At 35.8% G+C, this 23,389-nt stretch overlaps 1 protein-coding gene across 1 annotated transcript in view; it reads right to left on the reverse strand.

The window, feature by feature from the left end:
- The window catches only part of ITGAV (integrin subunit alpha V), a 93,762-nt gene that overhangs the window by 19,091 nt on the left and 51,282 nt on the right, over positions 1 to 23,389 (reverse strand). Inside the window, 11 exon segments of the mRNA XM_077780265.1 lie at positions 3,215 to 3,352; positions 4,738 to 4,892; positions 6,401 to 6,459; positions 8,487 to 8,594; positions 10,007 to 10,052; positions 12,194 to 12,385; positions 17,245 to 17,447; positions 18,071 to 18,123; positions 20,484 to 20,550; positions 20,724 to 20,757; positions 21,602 to 21,646. Coding sequence (XP_077636391.1) covers positions 3,215 to 3,352; positions 4,738 to 4,892; positions 6,401 to 6,459; positions 8,487 to 8,594; positions 10,007 to 10,052; positions 12,194 to 12,385; positions 17,245 to 17,447; positions 18,071 to 18,123; positions 20,484 to 20,550; positions 20,724 to 20,757; positions 21,602 to 21,646 — 1,100 coding nt within the window.

Genomic DNA, 23,389 nt, shown 5'->3' on the forward strand with positions numbered 1-23,389 from the left:
ATTCAAAGAGCTTCAAGCCCAGGGGCAGACAAAAAAGAAGAGAGAAAGTGATTTATAGGGAGAAAATAATGAGAGGCTTCCTCTTCCAAGTCACCAGGGATAAGCAGCCACACAGAATAAAATTATATGATACAGATCTTTACTGTCAATTTAATTGGAACGAAACAATAATATACATGAAGTAATTAAACGACATAGTGTAAGCAGTTACTATGCGCTTCAACAAAGGGGAAGGGGGCAGGGCCAGGACTATTAGAACTTTGTGGTGATTCCATTAAGTCATACCAGATACAACCATTCATTGCTAAACTAGTTTAGGAATAAAAGGTAGATTTTGTAGATAATAAGAGTAACTAGTGATATGATGTGTATTAAGAGACCCAGTTAAAACAATGAGTATGTGCAGTTCAGAGTAAGAAGTATGTATGAAATATTAATAATACTGTGGTAAAGAGATATTTGCCTAACTACTACTCCACACTGAAGAAAAAGGATTCAGCTGGCATTGGTGTAATCACAGTATTTTAGTATGCTATTAGGAAAAACAAATTTCAGGGCACCTGGGTGGCTCAGTCAGTTAAGCGTTGGACTTCAGCTCAGGTCATGATCTCATGGTTCGTGGGTTCGAGCCCCGCACTGGGCTCTGTGCTGCCAGCTCAGAGTCTGGAGTCTGCTTCAGATTCTGTGTCTCCCTCTCTCTCTGACCCTTCCCTGCTCACACTGTCTCTCTCTCTCTCTCTCTCTCTCAGAAATAAATAAAACATTTTTTAAAAAAGAAAAAAGAAGTTTCAGAAATGGAAAAGCACATAGCAATGTTCCATTCATAGAAAACCAAATCTTTCTATATTTACCATCTTGCACAGAGTAAGAAGTTAATCTATATTTGAACAAATAAATGGAGGGCAGGGGGAAAAAAGCCACTCCTCTGGCAGCAAGCACTCAAATCTCTTAACTGCAAAGGATTAGGCTACAGAAAGGGAAACTCAACAACTGCCAGGTTCAAGACAATAGCCACTAGTGAGCCACATGTGGCTTCTGAGCCCTTGAAAGGTGTCCAGGGTGACTGAGAAATTGATTTTCAAATTTTATTCAATTTTAATTAATTTAAATTTAAAAACTAATGCTTGATTCTGTTACTGGAAAACTGTTAATATGTTAAAATGACTTGGGTATGTGAATCTACTTATTCAACTATAAACTATATGAATTCCAAACACACAAAAAAAATATTTCTGATGAAGCTTTAGCATCTGAATTGAGATGTTCTGTAATCATATAACACATCCTGGATTTTGAAGACAGCAAAAAATAGAATGTAAAACATTTCACTCATAATTTTTAAATGGATTATGTCCTGGAATGATAATAACTTGGATATTGTTATGGGCTGATTTGTGTCTCCCCAAAATTCATATGCTGAAGTCCTGAATGTGACTTTACCTTGGAGATATGGTATTTAAAGAGGTAATTAAGTTAAAATGACCCCATTAGGGTGGATCAGATTGGGACACAGACACAGGCAGAGGGAAGACAGTGTGAAGATAAAAGAAGATAACCATCTATAAACCAATGAGAGAGGCCTCAGAAGAAACCAACCCTGCCAGACACCTTAATCTCAGACTTTAAGTCTTAAGAACCGCCAGAAAATAAGTTTCTATTGTTTAAAACAAGCCACCCATGGCAGTCCTAGCAAACTTTACATTATTAAGTTTAATTTCACCTGTTTTCTACCTTAAGAAATGTTGCTAACTAGCAAATTTAAAACCACAAATGTGGCTCCTGTTAATCTTTGTATGGAACTGCAGTACTCTATGGATATAGTGTGGTAAAAAAAAGTTTGTAATATGACCAGTGAATGAAGGGCCCATGTTAGAAAGAAGTAAACATTGGGAACTAAGGGTGGATAATTAACATAGAAACAAGATTACATAATAAAGCTAAGCACCCAGAAGAGACCACGTCTCTCTTGTGTACACATGCACTGTTGAAACAAATGTAGGGCACAAAGGAAACAATTCAAATAATGAAGTAGAGCAGGAAGAGGAGAAAGTAAAGCTAAATATTATTACTAAAGTTATTATTTCTCTCCAATGGGTTTCAAAAGTTACCCTACTTAATTAGGTAACTGTAAAACTGAATTGGTATTAAAGACACTGGCGATCTCAGTAAGCTACTCAAAAGTAATGTTAATACTAATCAAGGATTTCCAAACAATTCTACAATTATAAAGAGAAAATAATCATAACTCCTATATCAAAACACATAATATAAAAGGTTAAGTCACAACTTTTTCAGAAAGTATAAAAACTGAATGACAGACCCTAAAAGGCTCAGATGTTCATTATTAAATTGTTAATCAACAAAATACTACATATCCATTAAAAATAAGTATAAAGAATATGAACTAATAAAGAACTACATTTTCAAGTTCCATATTGCTGGTGGTAGAAAGTATATACATATATATTGTATATGATAAAATGATTGTTCATGTATAAAGTAAAAAATATAAATTGTTAAAATACAAAAATAACAAAAAACTTTAAATACACTTTAATTCGCTTTATGTTGCCTTACATAGTCTTTTCAGATTACAAATTAAAAAAAAAGTATGAGATCTTCGTAACTTAGACAAAGAAGAAATAACCTAAATTTAGGGTAAAGCATTCCGTGGGAGGAGAACTATTAATCTCATAGTATGAACACGTAATAAAAAAGCAGAAGAAATAGGAAATGCAATATCTGAATACATGGGTTTTACATTGGACTTTCTTAAACATTATATATAATATATATTAAAATATTATATAATATAGTCCTTATGAAATGTTTGATTTGATTTTATGAAAAGAATGACTTCCATACTACATATACTATGTGTATACATATGCTATTTGTTTTACAATTAAAATGTAAACCACAGAAAACATAGATATAAAACTTACTTATTAGCAAAATAGTATGTAAATACATCAGCACTTTGTTGTCCTTGAACTATTTTACTGTTTTATGAACATGACCCTGTCTTCCTCTGCATATAACTAAGTTCTGAATGGCTTCACATATCTCTGACCTTCAGATACCTTCCCCTCTAGCTTCTTTGACTAGAAACTCAACTTTTAAAACCAATCCCTTATGATATTTAAAAATAGGAATTGTAAGACTTTAAAAAATTAAATTACAAAATTAGTGTTAAGTGGAGATCGTACAGTACCTGTCGACTAATGTTGGCAGGAGTGAACTGGTTAAGGATAGGTTGCAAGCCTGTCACATCAGCAGCCGTTCTGTAATCCAATCGATATTCCATAAAAACAGTAATTGGAGTGAGTTTGTCTCTAAATTCAGATTCATCCTGGAAACAGAAAAGCTTCTAATCAATGATAACGTCAGTCTATGACATCAAACTATCTGGAGAAATCTGTAAGTGCACAGTACAAAGGCAAACATGTTCAACCTTGATCCAATTCTACCAAAACTCTGAAAAACTACAATTATGTAAGAGTAAGAAGAGAGTGTCCAAAAAGATTAGTTATTCAGCAAGGACACTTAATCAATTTTTGTTTATAATACTTGATTCATACAAAAATATACAAGGGCATATTAATAAAACAGGCACTCCACTGCCAATAGAATTAGAAGATTACTAATAATTTTTCTAAGTATATTTAATTATTTTGAGAGAGAGAGAGGCCAAGAAAGAAGGAGAGAGAGAACCCCAGGCAGGCTCCACACAGCCAGTGCAGAGCCAACACAGGGATCGAACCCATAAACTAGGAGATCATTACTTGAGCCAAAGCTGAAGTGGACACTAACCAATTGGGCCACCAGGGTGCCCCAAACATTACTAATAATTTTTAAGCTACCCATATATTCCCTTCTCATTTCTTCCCTTGACCTTTCTTCCCAGAGGTAACCACCTTTCTAAATTTTAAGTACACCATTCTCTGTTTTCAGTAGTTTACTAGACAGTATATATGTCCTTAAACAAGATGTTTTTCTCTTTGCTTTCTCTTGTTTATTTAAAAGAGAGGTCATATGCATTTTTCTGTGATTTGCTTTCTAGTCAACATTCTTGTTATGGTTTATCCATGCTGTGGCAAGTAGCTGAGGTTAATTTTTACTGTTAAGTAATATTTCATCATATAATAATAAACCCATAATATACTTATCCATTCTCGTATCAAAGGCTATTTGGATTGCTTCGGGATTTTTGTTTTTGCATATATATGCATGTGTATATATATATTCTTCTATGTAATGGCAAGTAGAAGGCTCAAGTCAGACCCCTGGCTTGCAAAAGACCCCAGATGAGTCTAAATTCCTGTGCCAGTGGGGTCCGCAATTACTGTTCATCCTTCCCCAGACACTCTGGCTCACATATTTGCACACAACTCATTAGTCAAATTTTGCCAGTGTAGTTTTTATCTGGTTTCTTATTTTTGGAACACTGGAGATTTCTTTTATGTTTTGAGAGCCTAGCAATATTTAAGAAATACGTTTGTTATAATTTATTCAGTAGCAATGTCGTAGAAAGGCCAGTTGGAATATCCATTTTGCCAGGAGTAAAAATCCATTACGTTTGATACATGAAAAAGTTAAACTTCCTCAAGTGTATTCTTCTGTGTTTTCCTTTTGATTTAATACCAAAAAAATTCATACAAAGTGAAAACTGTTTAAATGAAAAGAAAAAAAAATAGTGAAAAGTAAAAGATAATGAAGGAGGAAAGTGTCTCTTACCCGCAGGTATGCTATTAGTTCCTCACACTGCATCTGTCCCCCCCTTGAAATAGTCATGTTCTTGGAGTGACCTGGAGACCGGTTATGGAGAAATAGTGCGCGTCGAATCGCTCCTTTTTGCTTGAGTTTATCCAAAAGAAGCTCCACCTGGAAATCTATACAAACCAAAGAATTTATAACTAATATAATCTTTATGGACACTTATCTGTCCTACATACCTAGAGTTTTCATGTGAACAGAGAGATTTATTCCTTAAGAAGTAATTTCCTTGTTATTCACTAAAAATGTCTATACACTGTAGTAAGACTACAACATATTAATTCTGAATATTTAATAATTAATCCAACTATCCCCAAAGTAAAGCCACATATTAATTCATACAATAGATAATGAGAGTAGTAAAATAACTATCAGATGCAAGGGAGAACATGTTCTTTTAATTTAGGCTGAGAGGCAGAAGTTCAAAGCACAAAATATGTGAATTAAGACTCCTACCATTAACACAAGTAGCAGCAATTTACTATTGTAAATTAATATTTACTAATATGCACCCTTTTCAATCTATTAAATGCTATGATGAATAAACAGTTTGCATCACCTGCAACTACTACTTTTAATGAAGCTACTATCAGAATGTCAGGTAAGTATGTCCCTCGCGAAGCAGGTGACCTAATATAGTTGACTAGATCAAGAATTCTATTAAAGCAAACATGCAACCAATAGTCTGAAGCATGGTGTCAGGGTGACTTCCTTTTAAGATTCAGTTCTTCTTTACGTGGTTTCTTCAATGTTAAAACCAAGCTTCTAAGTTTCTCTAAATGTTGAACTTCATGTCAAATTTGGGTGAAAACGCAGGGTGATTTTGCTTTCAATTTTGTTCCACCCACCCACACTGTTCTCCTTGTCTCTCTCGAACACACTAACCATGCTCCTGCCTCAGGCCTCTTGAAGTTGCCATTTCCTCTGTGCAAAATACCCCTCCAGACATTCCCTTCAGGTCTTTACTGAAAAGCCATCTTCCAAGGATCCCCACCTTGCTACTCTATGTGAACTTCCGCACACACACAACCAGCAGACCCAGTCCTCTTCCTCTGCTTGACTATGGCTCCTCAGCACTTGTCACTAACTTAACGACAAATCTTGGCTACAATGACTTAGCTCTCTTGCCTTGTTCTCTGGACCACATAAACCATCGTTTGGACAGGAAGAGTAAAGTTAGGAGTTTGACGTGTGGGTTAAATTGAATGGCCCAAACCTCTTCTCCTTCTTCCACTATATCTAAGGCGTTCTTGCAGCTTAGATTGCTGGGGGCTTCTCCGAGACATAAAACATGAACTTTTCAGTAGATCATCTATTTATAAACAATGATACCTATTTCCCCTAGAGTTCATTTATCTCTCCTTGGTAAGTGTTTAACTTTCTGAAGCCCATCTTTACCATTCAGTGGGCTATTCTGTTCACAATGTCAACAAATAAATATGTATTTATACCTGAATTAAGAGTCAACAAGGTAATTCTGTTGCAACGTTAAGTGTCTTTAAGCATACATAGTCAAACAAAGAACAATGATAACAATTATTTGAATAACTATTCAAGTATCCTAAAACATTTTTAAGTGCTATATGTGAGAAATCATTGTGTAATTTTTCCATAGAACACTTACTAAGTTTCGTGGGAAGTGCTCCTTTGCCATCTGCCTTTAAGCAGAATTTGACATTAAAACTGTAGAAAAATAAAAATATGTACAAATCCTTTAATCCCGCTTAGACATATTGTTGACTATCACCCCCAAAATCTCATATTTCTAATACACAGTTTACATAGTGAAGCTTTTTATATCTTTCTTTGTGTCTTAATAATATTCTTGAAACATGAAAACACCGGATACACAGAATATTCTAACTCATCTTTCAGTAATTTAAACACCTTTCCTTTCATGGTATCTTGATTAAAAAAAAATCTCCGAACTTCCTCTTAATAGAAGCTGTTGATAACTCTCAAGGAGAGAAATGATAGGCCAAACCTAAAATAGTATCTCACATACTAAAAAGCCCCACCAAGTTTCCTTTAATTAGAAAGCTCCTCTAGAACAATGTTGTTCATGATTTCTTAATGGGTCATGAAATCAGGTTAATGGGTTGTGTCAACCAATATCTTAAAAAAAATAAAATAAATAAAACTGACTGACAGGTAAGATTTCATGGAACTTTTGTTTTAATTACATACATGTGTTTACTGGATTATGATACAAAATGTATTTCATACTATGGGCCATAACTAAGATACAAAAGCTACTGCTCTGATTAGTATATTCAAAGTCTTTTAATTATTAGCAGAATTTAAAATATATTATTAGCAATTTTACAGGAGCATGCAGGGTGAGTAAAGGGAAGACTGTAAAACTTAAAGCTAAAATCTTGAAAACAACTTCAGTGCCAATCAATAGAAGTTAAACAAAATGTTACTAAATTTTTAGTGCAATCCAATGAAAGAAATGAAATTTTGAAAAATGTTTTCTAATAACTATAATAATTCAAAAACAAAATCGGGAAAATTATTTTTTCATTAGCTTCTTGGAATTAAAATTTTCCCAGCTTCCTATCATTCCTCACTGCATTTGTGAAAGTTCTTTGATTTTTCTGTGTAACCAAGGAACTTAAAGAACAGTGTTGGGGCACCTGGGTGGCTCAACTGGTTGGGCGTCCGACTTTGGCTCAGTCGTGAACTTGTGGTCCATGAGTTCGAGCCCCGCACCAGACTCTGTGTTGACAGCTCAGAGCCTGGAACCTGCTTTGGATTCTGCCCCTCTCTCTGTGCCTCCCCTGCTCATGCTCTATCGCGTGCTCTCTCTCTCTCAAAAATAAAGATTAAAAAACATTTTTTAAAAAAGAAGAACAGTGTTCCCCAAAGTGGGGTATTTGTGGTGATTTTACTAGTATAGAGGTCAAGATTTTTCTTAATTTTATATTTATTTTGACATGTATGAGAAAGGTACTGGGATTTCTCCATCCTATTTTAAAATATTTTTAAGTAAAACATGAATCAATTTATTTAACATGAATCATTTTAACTTATATTGATTGGCACTGAAGTTGTTTTCAAGATTTTAGCTTTAAGTTTTACAGTCTTCCCTTTACTCACCCTGCATGCTCCTGTAAAATTGCTAATAATANGTATAACAAAAAGCATAGATTAGCAGAAAATAGCATCCAAATAATGGAGACTTGAGAAACACTGGAGTAGAAAAGAATTCAGATATTAAACTTACAAAAAATTACATTTTTCTTTAGGAACTAGTAAGGAACAAGTAGAAGAACAAGTATATTATACTGGTCATGTATTACTTATAATAGAGATTTAATGTATGTACAATACTTTTCATACAGCTACTTACAGATATTAAATCTGGAAAAGATCATATCCTTTAAAAATAAAAATGTTCATGGATCTGTTTAGAAGTAAATATAAATGAGTTCTGAGATTTTATTAGCTTTTTCTTCTTTTTGAATATATTCATTGAGCATGCATCATTTTTTTTTAATGAAGTTTATAGTAGTTTGTAGCATATTTCTAGAGCCTTCTACATATTTACTCTGGAATAATATTTCTATAATCCAAACTATGAAAAGAGAGTAATACTCATAGAAACTGTTGTGCAATATTTCAGTCCCCCCCTTCATTTTCAATTATTTTCATAATGACTGCACCAAAAATCACAATAATAACTATTATTAAACTAATGCCCTTACCAGGAAACTTTGAGATCTGTTCCAGGCAGTGGGCAGGTTTTATTGTCTTGATTTAAAATGCTAGGGTACACTTCAAGGCCAGCATTTACAGTGATAACTGGTCTGGCCCTGGTTAAAAAAAAAGAAAGAAAGAAAGAAAGAGAAAAGAAAGCAAAAAGTTATTTAAAATATTAGATTGATCTAAGCATTTTAGGTTTACATTCCCTGCATATTTAAGTACAATGTTTTCTAAAGCATTGGCTGTAACAGCAAAAAGAATAAAAACAACCTAAACACAGAATGACAAACTGTCCCTGTTTGCTGAAGACTGTCCTGACTTTAGCACTGAAAGTCCCACGTCCTGGTCAATCCCTCAGTTTCAGGCAAAGCGGGAAAAGTGGCCAGCCTATCTCAACGCAGTCCACTAAAGCAGAATGGTTAAGCAAGTTGTGGGTATCTCCCTAATGCAATGCAGTACAGCAGGGGAAAGGAGTAACATAAATCCATCTGTGTGGATATGAAATGATCTCTAAGACGTATCCAATGTAATTTTTATATGACAGGAAAAACCCCCCACCATGTACAAAGGATGCATACACAAACACACACACATAATTTTTTAATGCACAAAATAATTCTGGTAGGGTATATTCATAAGCTAGTAACTGGTGTGAAAGGAAGTATGTTATTTTCGTTTATGCCCATTCTGTACTGCTTGAGTTTTTAACTACATGCATTTTATTATATGTATTACCTTTTAATAGCAATTTGAAAAAATGAAGTAATAAATTAAAATAAATAGTTTTCCAAAGTTCAGTGCACAGGTTTAAACCTGTATAAAAATATACTAGGCTCAGGTCAGTGTGCCTAGTTAATCAAGATAGATTCTGGCATCTGTATGGACACACGTGGCCTCAAGAGCCACGATCAAGTTGACCCAACATAAATTCCATTACACAGAACTAACGTTACTTATTCTGGCATGTATAAACATAGCCCACGAAAGTGTAAACACCTTAATCTACGTGGGATGCCAGATGATAGTCTAAAGCATGAGGAATTGATTAAATACAGAGAATAACCGAGAATATAGATGAAGCTGAGAAACACAAGGTTATGTGGATTTATATATATTGCTCTAATAAAAATACTGATTTGGGAAGCCATTACATACTGCTCTTGTGGTCACAGAATGCTGTGGCATAAACATCAAGTTACCTTCTTGCCTCTTAGAGGAAAATGTAAACTCATATAAATTTTAAACAGAGATTTAAAACACAGAAGAACACCTTTGAACATAATTTAAAGAACGAAGAGGGAAAATTCTGAATGTGTTTCTAAATAAAACATCTATACCTTCTTCTGCTTTGGGATTTCCTTGTATAAATACTGACTGACTGAACCAAGGCTTAACTAGAAAGAACAAATTTTTATCATTACTTCAAGAAAATGAAATTGAAATTCAAGCACTGGTATTTCACTATAAAACTTTCAAACAGTTCAGAATGTTCCTATATTACAGGATATGGAAATGTGCTCACCTGTATAATACAGCTCTATCTACACCAAAAGCTCCTACAATTAAGTCTTAAAAGAGAGTAGAAAAACATGTAAATAACAATAATAATAATGGTTTTTTAATTCATATACCATTCTATAAAACTTTCAGTGCATGTAATATTTAGACATAGTCTCAAAATTATTCATTAAGTGGTTGTAAGATAGTATCTAAAAGGCAAAAACATGAAAACTCTAAATAAGGTATCAAATGGCACTCAGCATAAAACTAATCTTTCTTCCAGGTAGATGAGAATCTTTTTACCGTACACTTTATAAAAATTAGCAACAATAAGGAAGTGTATACCACCCAAATGCATATACCCCTCATAGGAAAAAGTTTTATGAGTTCTTGTGGATTTTACAATTTCATTATAAGTTTAAGTTTCATTATAATTTTTTCTCAATTTGTTACAAAAACAAAACAAAAAGCACATTACATATACATAGAATACTTAAAAGGACAGTAGATAGCATTCAAATTAATGAGAATAGAATGCATTAATTTTTTTACACAGCTGGGACAATGGGTTCGTGATTAAGAAAATATAAAATAAGAGCTCATATTTCACAATATACCTAAGGTAAATCTGAGAAAACCCTTTGTAAGCAGAAAAGTACATAAGGAACCATAAAGACAGGTAGACTGGATTACATAAAAATTAAGAACTTCTTTATGCCCAAAAGGCAAATACAACAAACTGAGAAATAGGTGTGTGTGTGTATGTGTGTTAATGGGTTACCATCTACAATAGTTCAGGCACTATCATAAGAAAAAAAAAAGAAAGCAAAACAACATTCCAATAGAAGCATCAAAAAAAGTAAAAAGAGAATTCACAAAAACATATACACAAATAAACAAAAATGCTTACCCTCCCTGATAATCAAAAACTATAAAGTAGGACAAAGTAACATTTCCACCTATCATAAAGTTTAATGTTATTTTTACAAAAACAACAGAGGACCCTCACCATAGGCACCACTGTGGGGAAATGATTGCTTACTCTGGTGAGTGCTTAAAAAAAGCTGCAAAACCTTCTTTTTGAGAGAAAGGGATTATAATTTGACAATATGTATCAACAGACTTTTTAAAAAGTGCCGTATCTTTGACATAGCAATTCTAGAATTTTGTCCTAAATAAACAGAGGTATGCACCAGAATTATGTTAGTTTATTTTTGGGTATTTATATCCTTGTATATAAGACCTGATAGAGACATTTGATAGAATGGGAAACATATATTTCATGTTTAGAAGAATAATTAATAATATGGGGAAACGTTTCTGATACTCTGAATAAATAAAAACATATGCTATTAACAGTGCCTAAAGTATAACTCTATTTTGTTAAAGAACTGTGTATGAATGCATTGGGAAAATGATACTGAAGGATATGCTTTGCTGTATTTTCTAAAAGTTCTATAACAAATATATTGCATTTATAACCAAAAACTCTCCTGAAATAACAGTAACAAACAAGAATCAAATTCTTGTCCTATTTCCAAAAGCACTTTAACATACTTGTATATTGGGCTCATATAAACTGTTTCGATAATAAAGGTAAACTAAATCTTCTGCATTATATTTCATTTCAAGAATGGACCCATTATGACCAGATCCATTATAATACTCCAAAGTATATAACTGCTAGAAAAAGGCCTCCGCTCCTGTCCTGGTTCAAACCAACAGGCAACCTCAGGCAAATTACCTTCCTCAGTCTTTTCTCATCCATAAAAATGGTATAATAGCAACTTAGGCTAGCCTATATGTTTCACCTGTGTTACTGGGAGAATTAAATGAGATAATCTATTTTTGACAATCACAATGATTAGTCAAGTCCATAAAAATGTTAGACCATTAAAAAAAAAAAGCAGGAGACATTTAAAATAATAGAATGAACATTCAATGTTTTATCTGACATTTCATTACAGACTTCAGGACAACAAAGAAAGAAACTCAGAGTATATCTTTATATCGGAAGCTCCCAGGAAATACAGCTGTCTTTGCTTCAGATCCCTTTCAGGGATGAGAACAGTGCCTTAAAGTATAGCAGCGGTATGAACAATATGTTAAGAATTGAATTGAAATGACTTATAAATCGAGAGAGCAGTAACTAAAACTATTTGCTATTACGACTGAAACACTTAAATTCAATGTATTTCTAGGAAAGCACCTGGATATCCATTTCTGTCTATATCCGTGGCTCCTTTCATTGAATAGCCAAAGCTTGGTGGCATGCTCCGAGCAGCCCATTTCCCTTCAAGGATTTGAGATGGTACTGCATTCAAGCCTGTTAATCTTCCATTGAAAATATAAACAATTCCTTTTTTATCTTCACCCCCATAGGGAGCAGCAATTGCAATATCTGTGGGGAGAAAGGAAGGGAGGGGGGAGTTTGGAGAGAAATAAGAAGGAGAAGGGGGAGGAGGAGGGCAAGGGTTGAGAGAAGAAAATCTTAGTACTTATTATTTATATGACAAAGATCTTAATGCAGCTATCTTCTGCTTTTCAAAAGTTCCGGTTACAGCACTTTGCTTTTAGGGAAGACCTACATTAGTACCTGTTTTTGCTAACTTAAAGAAATCTGAAGAGGATTCACTTTTACAAAGAAAAGCAAAGCATTCAGCGTTTGTTTTGCAATGAACAGTTCTAAGAACTGNATCAAGCTGCCACAGTGCTGAACAGTGCCTGTGAGCACCTATGCTTTATCTCAACTTATTTTGTGTGTCCATTAGCAAGATGTGTCCTAAGGTATTACAAAAGCCTGAGAGTGGTTATATTTTGGGTCTGGGAAATTTGGGAGGTCTGGAAAAATTTTCCACTATACATTAATGATAATCGCTTCTTTGCCTGAACACCACTTCTTTAGCAGAAGGAAGTGCAGAAGAAAATGCAAGTTTTCACAGGAAGGCTCTAATTTCAGATAGTGGGGGGAAAACCTGTATTCATATAACCCACTTACCACAATGAATACTGATTCAAAGTTTAGTAGAATGAATATTCAAAATCAACGATCTAATTCAAGGAGACTCAAGCAAAATTGTCAAAATGACATTAACAGATATTCTGTTAATCTGGAGCCAGATATTCTGGGTCTGACCTTGAACAGAACACTTAACCTTTTTGGACCTCAAAATACTTTATCCTTAAAATGGAAGGGTGGGGGACATGTCGAAAGATTCCTCTAAGGTTCATTCCAGATCTCAAAATTCTAATTTAGGTTGGCATGGTTCTTGTTTTTTTTAAAACAGATACCTGGCTCAGAAATTTGAAAGTTAGGACTTCATCTCATATCTTGCTCAACTTATATTAATATAACACAAACAAATAAGAAGTTTGAAATTCTTTTTAAAAAATGGTCAGAGTTTTGAAACTCTGAAATACATTATAAATACATTCACTTCCCGGTCTCTGCTGGTACCATCCTAGACAAACCATTCTCACCCTTTCCCTGGACCTCCAAAACAGCCTAAGTAGTCCCCACTCCTGTTCTTGCCCCTAAAATCCACTCTCCTCAAAATGGCCAAAGGTTAATATCATGTCACCTTCCTTCTTAAAATCCTTTATTTCCCAAAGCATTTAAACACTGCCTGATTTGCCTATTCATTCCGCCAGCGCTCCCACCCTCCCCCACCCCCCAGTTCTAGCTCTCACTCGCCCTTCCTATCAATCCTGGCCTTTTCCTCTGTTCCTTAAACACGCCAAGCTAGTTCCCATCTTCGGATGTACACTTGCTGCTCCCTCCGCCTTAACAGCTCTTGCTCCAGGGCTTTTCAAGCTTTGTTCCTTATGTTTATCCAAATTATAGATCAAATGTCGTCTTCTCAGAGAGGTTTGTTTCCCTGACAACGAAGTCTCGCACTCGTCTCCTCTCACTTTCACTGTCTAGGCACTGTCACATTAACCTGCCCTTATCACTGCCTGAATTTGCCCAGTCGTGAGTTTACTTTGTGGCTTTTCCACGGAACACAGGCTTCACAAAAGCATGGATGTATCCATCTTGCCTGTGCCAGCCACTATGTGCCAGTCACTATATGCCAGTCATTACAAACTGCCTCAATTATACCTTTCCATACATGAACCGCTTTGAGCCTCCTCGATGCCGCATCCCCTGAGAGACGCAAAAGACACCTTGATCACTTGTCTTTTCTGTAAGAGCATTATGCCCAGTGGCTTCTCAAACACAGTGATATTGCATTCTAATGTTTACACGATTACATAAAAGTTGCCCGTATTGGTGCTAAAACCTTAAGGACATGGATGGGCTCTAATTTATCCTGTCATTTTTAGCACTTGGAATAGGGCATGGCGTGCAGTAAGAACCAACTAAGAATTTGTTATTCTTTAAAAAGAAAAGTAGTACTTAAATTATGTGAGAGTTCTTCTTTTATCTTTCTTAAGTTTCAAAGGTAGACATAACTTCTAAATTGACATATGCCTTAAGAATGTATTTATCAAGGTACCCGGGTGGCTCAGTCAGTTGAGCGTCTAACTTCGGCTAAGGTCATGATCTCACAGTCCATGAGTTCTAGCCCTGCGTCGGGCTCTGTGCTGACAGCTCAGAGCCTGGAGCCTGCTTTGGATTCTTTGTCTCCCTCTCTCTCTGCCCCTCCCCCACTCACACTCTGTCTCTCAAAAATGAATAAACATTTAAAAAATTAAAAATATCTATATTTATCAAAATATAATTTCCCAACAGAAGACAATTCTAGTGTTGAAAAACCACTTAATAAAAATTATCTTGAACTTTTCTAAATTTCTCATTATTTTATATATTCTGATCATCTATCTTCTCTCCTTCTTGGCTGGCATCTGTCCAGTCTGGAAAGGCTTACTTTTTCACACAACTCATTTCTTCTTTAATCATTTTAGTTGCTTTTTTTCTGTGTTTTTTCCCCCTCTTTCTGGCAGGGTATTGACAAAAACTGCACTTTATACATAGCATATTCAAAACATAACTTCACTGTTTTGTTTTCAGTACCCTCCTGATGATACCACTAGGTTTTCCTAGTGGGTGTAGGTAGAAATGGAGGAATACGGAATGAAGAGCTTAACAAAGGGTTAATGTCATCAGGCTTGAACAAAGAAAAGATCCAGGTTATAATGTATAAAAGAAGATACATATATATTTTATATGTATCTATATCTTATATATGTATCTATATACTTATATAAAATATAAGTATATATAAAGTATATACATATTTTATATGTAGCTATAAATATAAATACATATAAACTATAAGTATATATAAATAGTTACATAAATACAGATCAGATCATTTTCTACTCAAGATACCATCATTTTACAAGCTACTATTTGGGGCAATAAGAGTACAGGAAAAACCTGGGGAGAACAAAATCATCCTCTATGGTATCCACTTCTAGTAGTAAAATCTGTTTATAAAATCTCTGTACAACTTTAGTATTTTTTATCTGTTGCTTATAATTACTGAATTCACAGGTAACGCAGTTTGATAAAAATATAGAAAACGGAGTGAGATGTTGGCCAGATCATAATATTGAGGAAACTTCCTCTAAAGTGGCTGGAATGCCCTTAAGACAAGGTGCCAGCAAACATGTCCAGGATCTCCCCAAAAACCCAGAGATGGCGGCCCTGTTATAGCAAGGGACAACCTCAAATCTGACCCTGTGTTTTCTAGGTAGTTTTGTTATCAGTAAGTAATAGCTTGATCTGTTCTACAGTATTCTTTTCAAGTTCTAGTTTAAACTTTATACCAGAGTTCCATTTGACTTAAGTTCTCTTGGTAGTAAAAATCTTTAGGACTCTATTTTAGGAAGATGTCTCTGTGAATGGTTCTCACTAACACTGAAAACATCTAGGGTTAATCTTAGAAATGACACTCCCAGTGCAGGACACAAAACTACGCATGAGGCAGGAGTCAAGTAGTCCTGAAGCCTAAAAAATGTTTTCCTTTTCCACCACTACTTGGAAGATATAAAATTCAACCATATTTTTGAAGTTTTCTCTTTAATTTATACCTTTAAATTATAAGGGGCATATCCCTATATATGACTTATTCAAAAAAACCAACAGTTCAACTCTATTCTATAATAGTACTTGTTTTTTAAAAAAATCTTGATAATTTATAATCTATATTTTACTCTAAATTAAAATCCACTTTGATTTTTAAAGGTATCTACAGATATTGGAGCATCTGGGTGGCTCAGTTGGTTAAGTTTCCAATTCTTGATTTTAGCTCAGGCCATGATATCAGTCTGTGAGATAGAACCCTGTGTCGGGCTCAGACCTGACAGCATGGAGCCTGCTTGGGATTCTCTCTCCCTCCCCTTCTTCCTTGTCCCATTCGCACACATGCGCACGTGTGCACATATTCTCTTTATATATAAATAAACTCTAAAAAATAAATTATTAAATGGGACTATTCTAAAACAATGAGCTTATATTTTTTCACTTGCCCCCAAGAAGGGAGTTATGACCTCCTTCAGAACTTCTCAGATAGCCACAACAAATTTATGACTTTATATTTTTATTTTTTATTAAAAAAATTTTTTTTAATGTTTTATTTATCTCTGAGAGAGAGAGAGAGAGAGAGAGAGATAGCGTGAGCAGGGGAGGGTCAGAGAGAGAAGGAGACACAGAATCCAAAGCAGGTTCCAGGCTCTGAGCTGGCTGTCAGCACAGAGCCTGATGCGGGGCTCAAACCCACGAACTGTGAGATCATGACCTGAGCCGAAGTCAGACGCCCAACCGACTGAGCCACTCAGGCGCCCCTAAAGTTATGACTTTAACAATATTACAGGTAAATCGTACCTTTGAGGGATGCAATGAGAGTCAACACTGCCTTGACAATGTGCCTGGCACATTTTTTTTTTTTTTTACATTTGTATCCAAATGGACAGTAGAGGGCACTGCTGCTAAGCAGGACAGAGACAGAAAATCACCAGCTTATACTGGGCTGCAAATTGCCAGGGAATGCAAATTGTCTTCAGAAATTAACCATTCCAAAATTCTAATTTGAGGCTGTATGAATAATAACTTATGAGAATCAATTTTTTTTTTTAAACTCCCTGGTCTGTTTTAAGGAAAAAGAACAACTGTCGTTTAACCTGGAATCACTATCAATCAAGTGCTTCTTTCCAGGAAGGTTTGCTCGTATGAACGTCCACAGAAGGGGTACAAGACTTCTCCAGGTAGACACGGAAAATTACGAGCCTGCTATTACTGAACTTTGATCTTACCATTGAAGCCATCCTGGTCCAGATCTCCCAAAGGCGCTATGGCACTGCCGAACCTCGCAAAGACCTCAAACCCATTCAGCTTGGTTGTCTGGAAGTCTCCTGAAGCTCTCTGCAGGCACACGGAAACCTGGCCCACTTCTTGGAGCTTGCCATCTGAACCACGATCCATGAAGAGGGGCGCTCCAATAAACACATCTGCGTAACTAAAAGAACAGGATCTTTTTCACCAAAGCAAGATCAAATTCCATCTATAATAAAAAACTCAGTTTCCCTCATTCCACATCTCTCATAACCAAACTGAAGCATCAAACCATTTCAAATTCAAATCTTCCTCCAACTCTTTTAAGAAACTATGAGTTGGGGTGCCTGGGTGGCTCAGTCAGTTAAGCGTCCGACCTTGGCTCAGGTCATGATCTCGCAGTTCGTGGGTTCGAGCCCCACGTTGGGCTCTGTGCTGACTGCCAGCTCAGAGCCTGGAGCCTGTTTCAGATTCTGTGTCTCCCTCTCTCTCTGACCCTCCCCTGCTCACGCTGTTTCTCTCTCTCTCAGAAATAAATAAAAAACATTAAAGAATTAAAAAAAAAAAAAGAAACTATGAGTAATTCATACAAATTACTTGATTCCTTCATATCATAAAAGTTACTGAAAGAAATTATGAACATCATGGAGGTTTTCTCATATTCATGAGAAGGTTGCTTCAAATTGGTTCCTTAAGTAGAAAGATTAGAAAGAAAGGGACAGAGAAACAGAAAAAATGTTTAGTTTTGGCAAAGCATTCATAAACATGAGTGGAAAACTGTTTCTGGAAACATCTTTTTAAACTTACTCATCCCCATTAATGTCAGTGGCAGCGACAGAAAATCCAAAATATGCAGCCATCTGGATAACAAAAAGAAAATGAAATGTTTACACTTCATCCAACTAGTTTTGACAGTTAATATTTGTAGTGTATGTAATCAGATAGAAAAGGGTTTTTTTTTTTTCTCTGCACATATTTTCAATCTAAATTTTTTCTCTTTCGGGGGTGCAGGGGTGGCTCAGTTGGTTAAGCTTCCGGCTCTGGCTCAGGTCATAACCTCATAGTTCAGTGAGTTAGAGCCCAGCATCAGGCTCTGTGCTGACAGATTTTGTGTCTCCCTCTCTCTGCCCCTCTCCGCACATGTGCATGGATGTGTGCACATACGCTCTCTCTCTCTTTCAAAAATAAACATTAAAAAAATTTTTTTTAAATAAATTTCTTCTCTTTTGTTTATTCTACCAACACAATCAGGTAATGAGGCATTTTTATTTCCCTAGATTTATGGGCAAAACATATCCCATGTATATCATTTCAGTCTCTTCAACACATGCCACTTAAGTCCAAGTATAACTAATGCTCCCTCCCAAGCCTAACCTATTATTGCCCTTCTTCTCCACTGCCCCCAAACTGCCACAGATACACCATCAGAAAGATAAACAGTCACAGACAGAAGTTTTAACTGAGCCCAAGAAGTTATCAGTGGGAATCTACGTAGTAAAGATAATAGACAATAATTATTAATAATCATAATTGGCTCTCCCTATGTGAAACCAATGCTACTCTCAAGAAATTACTGTTTAGAAAGATACCGCAATGACTTTGTTCTTGTCTTACATCTCAATTGACTACTTGCCAATAGCTTTGCTTTTGAATTATACACAGTACAATTCGTTTGGGGTTTATTACAGGATTATGTGGAGGGAGAAGGAATGTCCTTTCCTCCACTATAGAAGACTGCTGGCCATCACAGACAGAGCAGCCTGGCTGGAAATAAATGTGAAAAGAAAAGTTCTAAAGACAGCCCAATATGCAAAGCAAAACTAGGAGAGATGACATTTTAAAGATGAACTAAGGTGAGGAATGAGTCAACAAACCAAAAAAAGAAGAGTTAGCAAAGCTTCCAAATTTTGATTAGTGGAGATTTCAGGAGGGAATGATACGGGAGATTCCTCCCTACATCATCTGTTTTAGGCTGACAGAGTGTAACTGAAGAAAATGAAAGGTGCAGTCTGTATTCAGTTACAAAACCAGAGCATGTGTAATGAAGTGTATTATATTTGCAGTGCAATTTAACAGAATACTGTTTAGGGGTCTTAACAGGGTGTTAAGACCTTAACGGGTCTTGCAGGGTGTTTGGCCTGAAAGTGTGAAAAAAAAAAGCAGGGCATTTACTGAGACAAGTTTTATACCAGGCACTAGGATTGAAATGTTTTCATTTGATTGTTACTACAACCCCATTAGAAAGTTACCAATATCCTTATTTTTACAAATGACCCACCAGATTTACAGCAGCATGTACCTCGTCCAATGCAGTTAAGACTGAGAATGAAGAGCCCAGGTCTGTCCTAAAGCAAAGCCCATGTTCCTCCCGTCCCACAGCAATAAAGACAGCATCATGGACTGCATATACGATTCAGAGACATACACAGGCATCCAACAGAAGACTCTGCTCGAGGTCAAGAAGTCACAACTCTAATGGGCCGTCAACTGCAGGCCCTTCTGTGCTGTGCACCAACCCTGACCGCTACACGTGGGATGAGGTTTCTGGGGACCATAAGTCTACTTCCTCATCCTATGAATCTTCTTGCAAAACCCAAAAATCCTACTGAACAAGAAGTGGGCTTGAATCCCAGAGCCGCCAACTGGGAGATGATTATTTTTTCTGTAGCTACTGATTTTTCCTTTGTCATTACTAACTGGGCATTTAATTCTCTGAGAGACACAAAACAAAATGTTACAAAATGCCTGCACCTGAAGAGAATATCTAGTACCTAATAGTACTGCTTTTTAACTGAAGAATGTCTTATTTCTTGAACTACAAATGAAGTTTACTTATAACATCTATAATATACACATCTGTGCCATGCTTCGTTTTGCATTGAAAAAAATGAAAAGGCATAGATCATTCCTTAAAGGAGAATTTAATGTCATCAGCAAAGAAAAAGGAAGTTTTGTGGTTTTGTATATGACATGTATGTGTGTAATTTGTGGATTTCCTTAAAAAACAAGCCATAATGTGCAATTACAAAAGGCTTTGTTTACACCAATTACTTTGTTTGAAACAAAGGTGAATTCTTAAAACCTGTTTTATATTTACAATATTAAATATTAGACCAATATTCATTACATATTCAACGCAAACCATTATGATACTTCCAAGAAAAGTTTTAAGACATTATTATGAAATGCTGATGTGCAAAAAAAATTTTTTTAAACATACCTGTTCACCAGTAAAATTGTATAAGGAGGACATGTTTTTTCCATCATAAATATAAACCTATGGAAGAAAAACAAAAGCATATGAAATACAAGGGATACAGAAATGCTGATGCATAGGAGCACATGTACCCCAATGTTCATAGCAGCACTCAGCAATAGCTAAAACATGGAAAGAGACTAAGTGTCCATCATTGGACGAATGGATCAAGAAGATGTGGTTTATCTATACCATGGAATACTNGTCCTTGCTGCTCTTGGAACACCTGAAACAAAGTCTGGAAAAAACAAGCAAACACAATTACTCGTTTTCAAGACCAATACTGAAACACTGCAGGAAGAAATGGGTATCTCAGAAAGCTTTAAGTTCTGTTTTGTAATTTCAGTAGAAAACAACAACAGAAATTCTTAAATGGTACTCCATAATAAATGACCATAGTATTTTTTTAACCACAAGATCAAATCTGTACAAATACAGAAAGATTCTTGAGAACCCTCTCAAAGAAATGCATGTGTGCCCTCACGCATTTGTAATCTTACTAAAAAGAGAATAGCTAAGATAAAGTGACCTAAGAACAAAGGAAAGCTGCATATACAGTAATGAAAAATGACACAGAGCAAAGTCAAAGAGGGTAGAGGAGGCCGAGACACCAAAATGTGGTCAAAATCAGGTGAAGTCTGTGATTCCTAAATTGAGTTCTGAAGGAAGATGGATGGGCAGACAGAGAGAGGATGGGGTAACAATCTTACAGACAGAGCCCAGAAAGTTACAAGTTGTGTCTACAGCAAGAAGGAACTAAGCCCCTCCAAAAGGACCAAATCTGCTGACAGCAAGAAGGAAGGAGCTGAAGAAAAACTGAAACGCTAAGGCAGGAAAGGAGCAGATGGGGAAGACACAGGGGCCCTCAGCAACCGGCTGGTTCAACTTTCAGTAGCTGTAGAGAAAGTTTAACATGGACCAAGCTCACGTCAATGTGCTAACATCTTTCCCATTTCTCCTGTTATATTCTATAACAATGGTTGCAAAACCCTTCAACTGCTGAAGTTTTTCAATGCCACCTGTTTAGAATGCTTAGTCTATATTTTGTACGAAGGACTAAATACAATTCAAGTGCATCATACCATCTATGCCATCACCATTGAAATCTCCGACAGCCACAGAATAACCTGAATAGGGAGAACAAAATGTGAAACACCATCAGGGCACAGTCACCTACAGCATACTTGCTACGTAGGCTTTCCTTGAAAATATTTTCAAGTAGGGTTGACCCTTGGACAGGTTTGAACTGCACAGGTCCACTTAAACAGAGGTTTTGTTTTGTTTGTTTATTTTTTCAATAAATACAGTGCAGTACTGTAAATGTATGTTCTCTTCCTTATGGTTTTCTTAACATTTTCATTTCTCTAAGCTTACTTTGTTGTAAAAATCCAGTATATAATACACATGACATACAAAATATGTCTTAATTCACTACGTTATTGCTAAGGCTTCTGGTCAACAGTAGGCTATTAGATTTTGGGGGAGTCAAAAGTTACATGTGGGGCACCTGGATGGCTCAGTTGGTTAAGCGTCTGACTCTTGGTTTTGGCTCAGGTCATGGTCTCGTGATTTATGAGATCAAGCTCCACATCAAGCTCTGTGTTGACAACATGGAGACTGTTTGGGATTCTCTCCCCACCCCTTACCCCTGTTCCTCCCTTGCTCAGTCTCTCTCTCAAAATAAATAAAAAACACTTTTTAAAAGCTACATGTGGGGCACCTGGGTGGCTCAGTCGGGCGTCTGGGTGGCTCAGTCAGTTGAGTGTCCGACGTCAGCTCAGGTCATGATCTCACAGTCAGTGAGTTCGAACTCCACGTCAAGCTCTGTGCTGACAGCTCAGAGCCTGGAGTCTGCTTTGGATTCTGTCTCCTTCTCTCTCTCTGCCCCTCTCCAGCTCACACTCTGTTCTATCTCTCAAAAATGAATGTTAAATAAAATTTTTTTTAAAAAGTTACATGCAGGAGGTGCCTGGGTGGCTCAGTAGGTTAAGCATCTGTCTTCAGCTCAAGTCACAATCTCAGTTTGTGAGTTCGAGCCCCACATCAGGCTCTTTGCTGATAGCTCAGAGCCTGGAGCCTGCTTTGGATTCTGTGTCTCCCTCTCTCTCTGCCCCTCCCCACTCACACTCTATGTCTCTCTTAAAAATAAACATTAAAAAAATTTTTAAATAAAAAAATAAAAGTTACATGCAGATTTTTGACTATGCAAGGGATTGGTGCACCCAAGCCATACACTGTTCAAGGGTCAACATGATTCCTTTACTTATGCAATATTTTGTTCTCTAGAGGTAACAGATTCATAGGTATATGCTAAATGAATCTAAAGAAAATAGTTAAACCCTCAAATAGTATATTTATATTAGAAAAATAAGACTGTTTTATCAACTTTATAAAGGACTCAGTTAAAAATGGTGAATTTCTCATAAAGAGAAGAGACTGGAGATTGCCAGAGGCAGGGGATAACAGCTGGGCAAAATGCCTGAACGTGGTCAAAAGGCACAAACATCCACTTATAAATAAGTCATGCAATGTAATCTAGAGGATGGTGACTATAACCAATATGACTACATTGTATACTGAAAGTTGTAACAGAGTAGAATTTAAAAGTTCCCATTTAAAAAAATACATCTATAACTGTGTGTGATGATGAATATAAACTACACTTATTGTGATGATGATTTCATAATATATAAAAATATCAAATCATTACATTGTATACCTAAAAGTAATATAATATTACAAGTCAACTATATCTCAATTTTAGAAAAACAGGATAAATCTGTAATTTATCTTAAAGGAGCAAAAAAATAACAGATATTTTTCAATCAGTAAGTACTACTTCTGCCATAATTCCTTGGTGTAAAGAACAT

This window comes from Crocuta crocuta, unplaced genomic scaffold (assembly GCF_008692635.1).
Source record: "Crocuta crocuta isolate KB4526 unplaced genomic scaffold, BGI_CrCroc_1.0 scaffold38, whole genome shotgun sequence".
Lineage (NCBI taxonomy): Eukaryota > Metazoa > Chordata > Mammalia > Carnivora > Hyaenidae > Crocuta > Crocuta crocuta.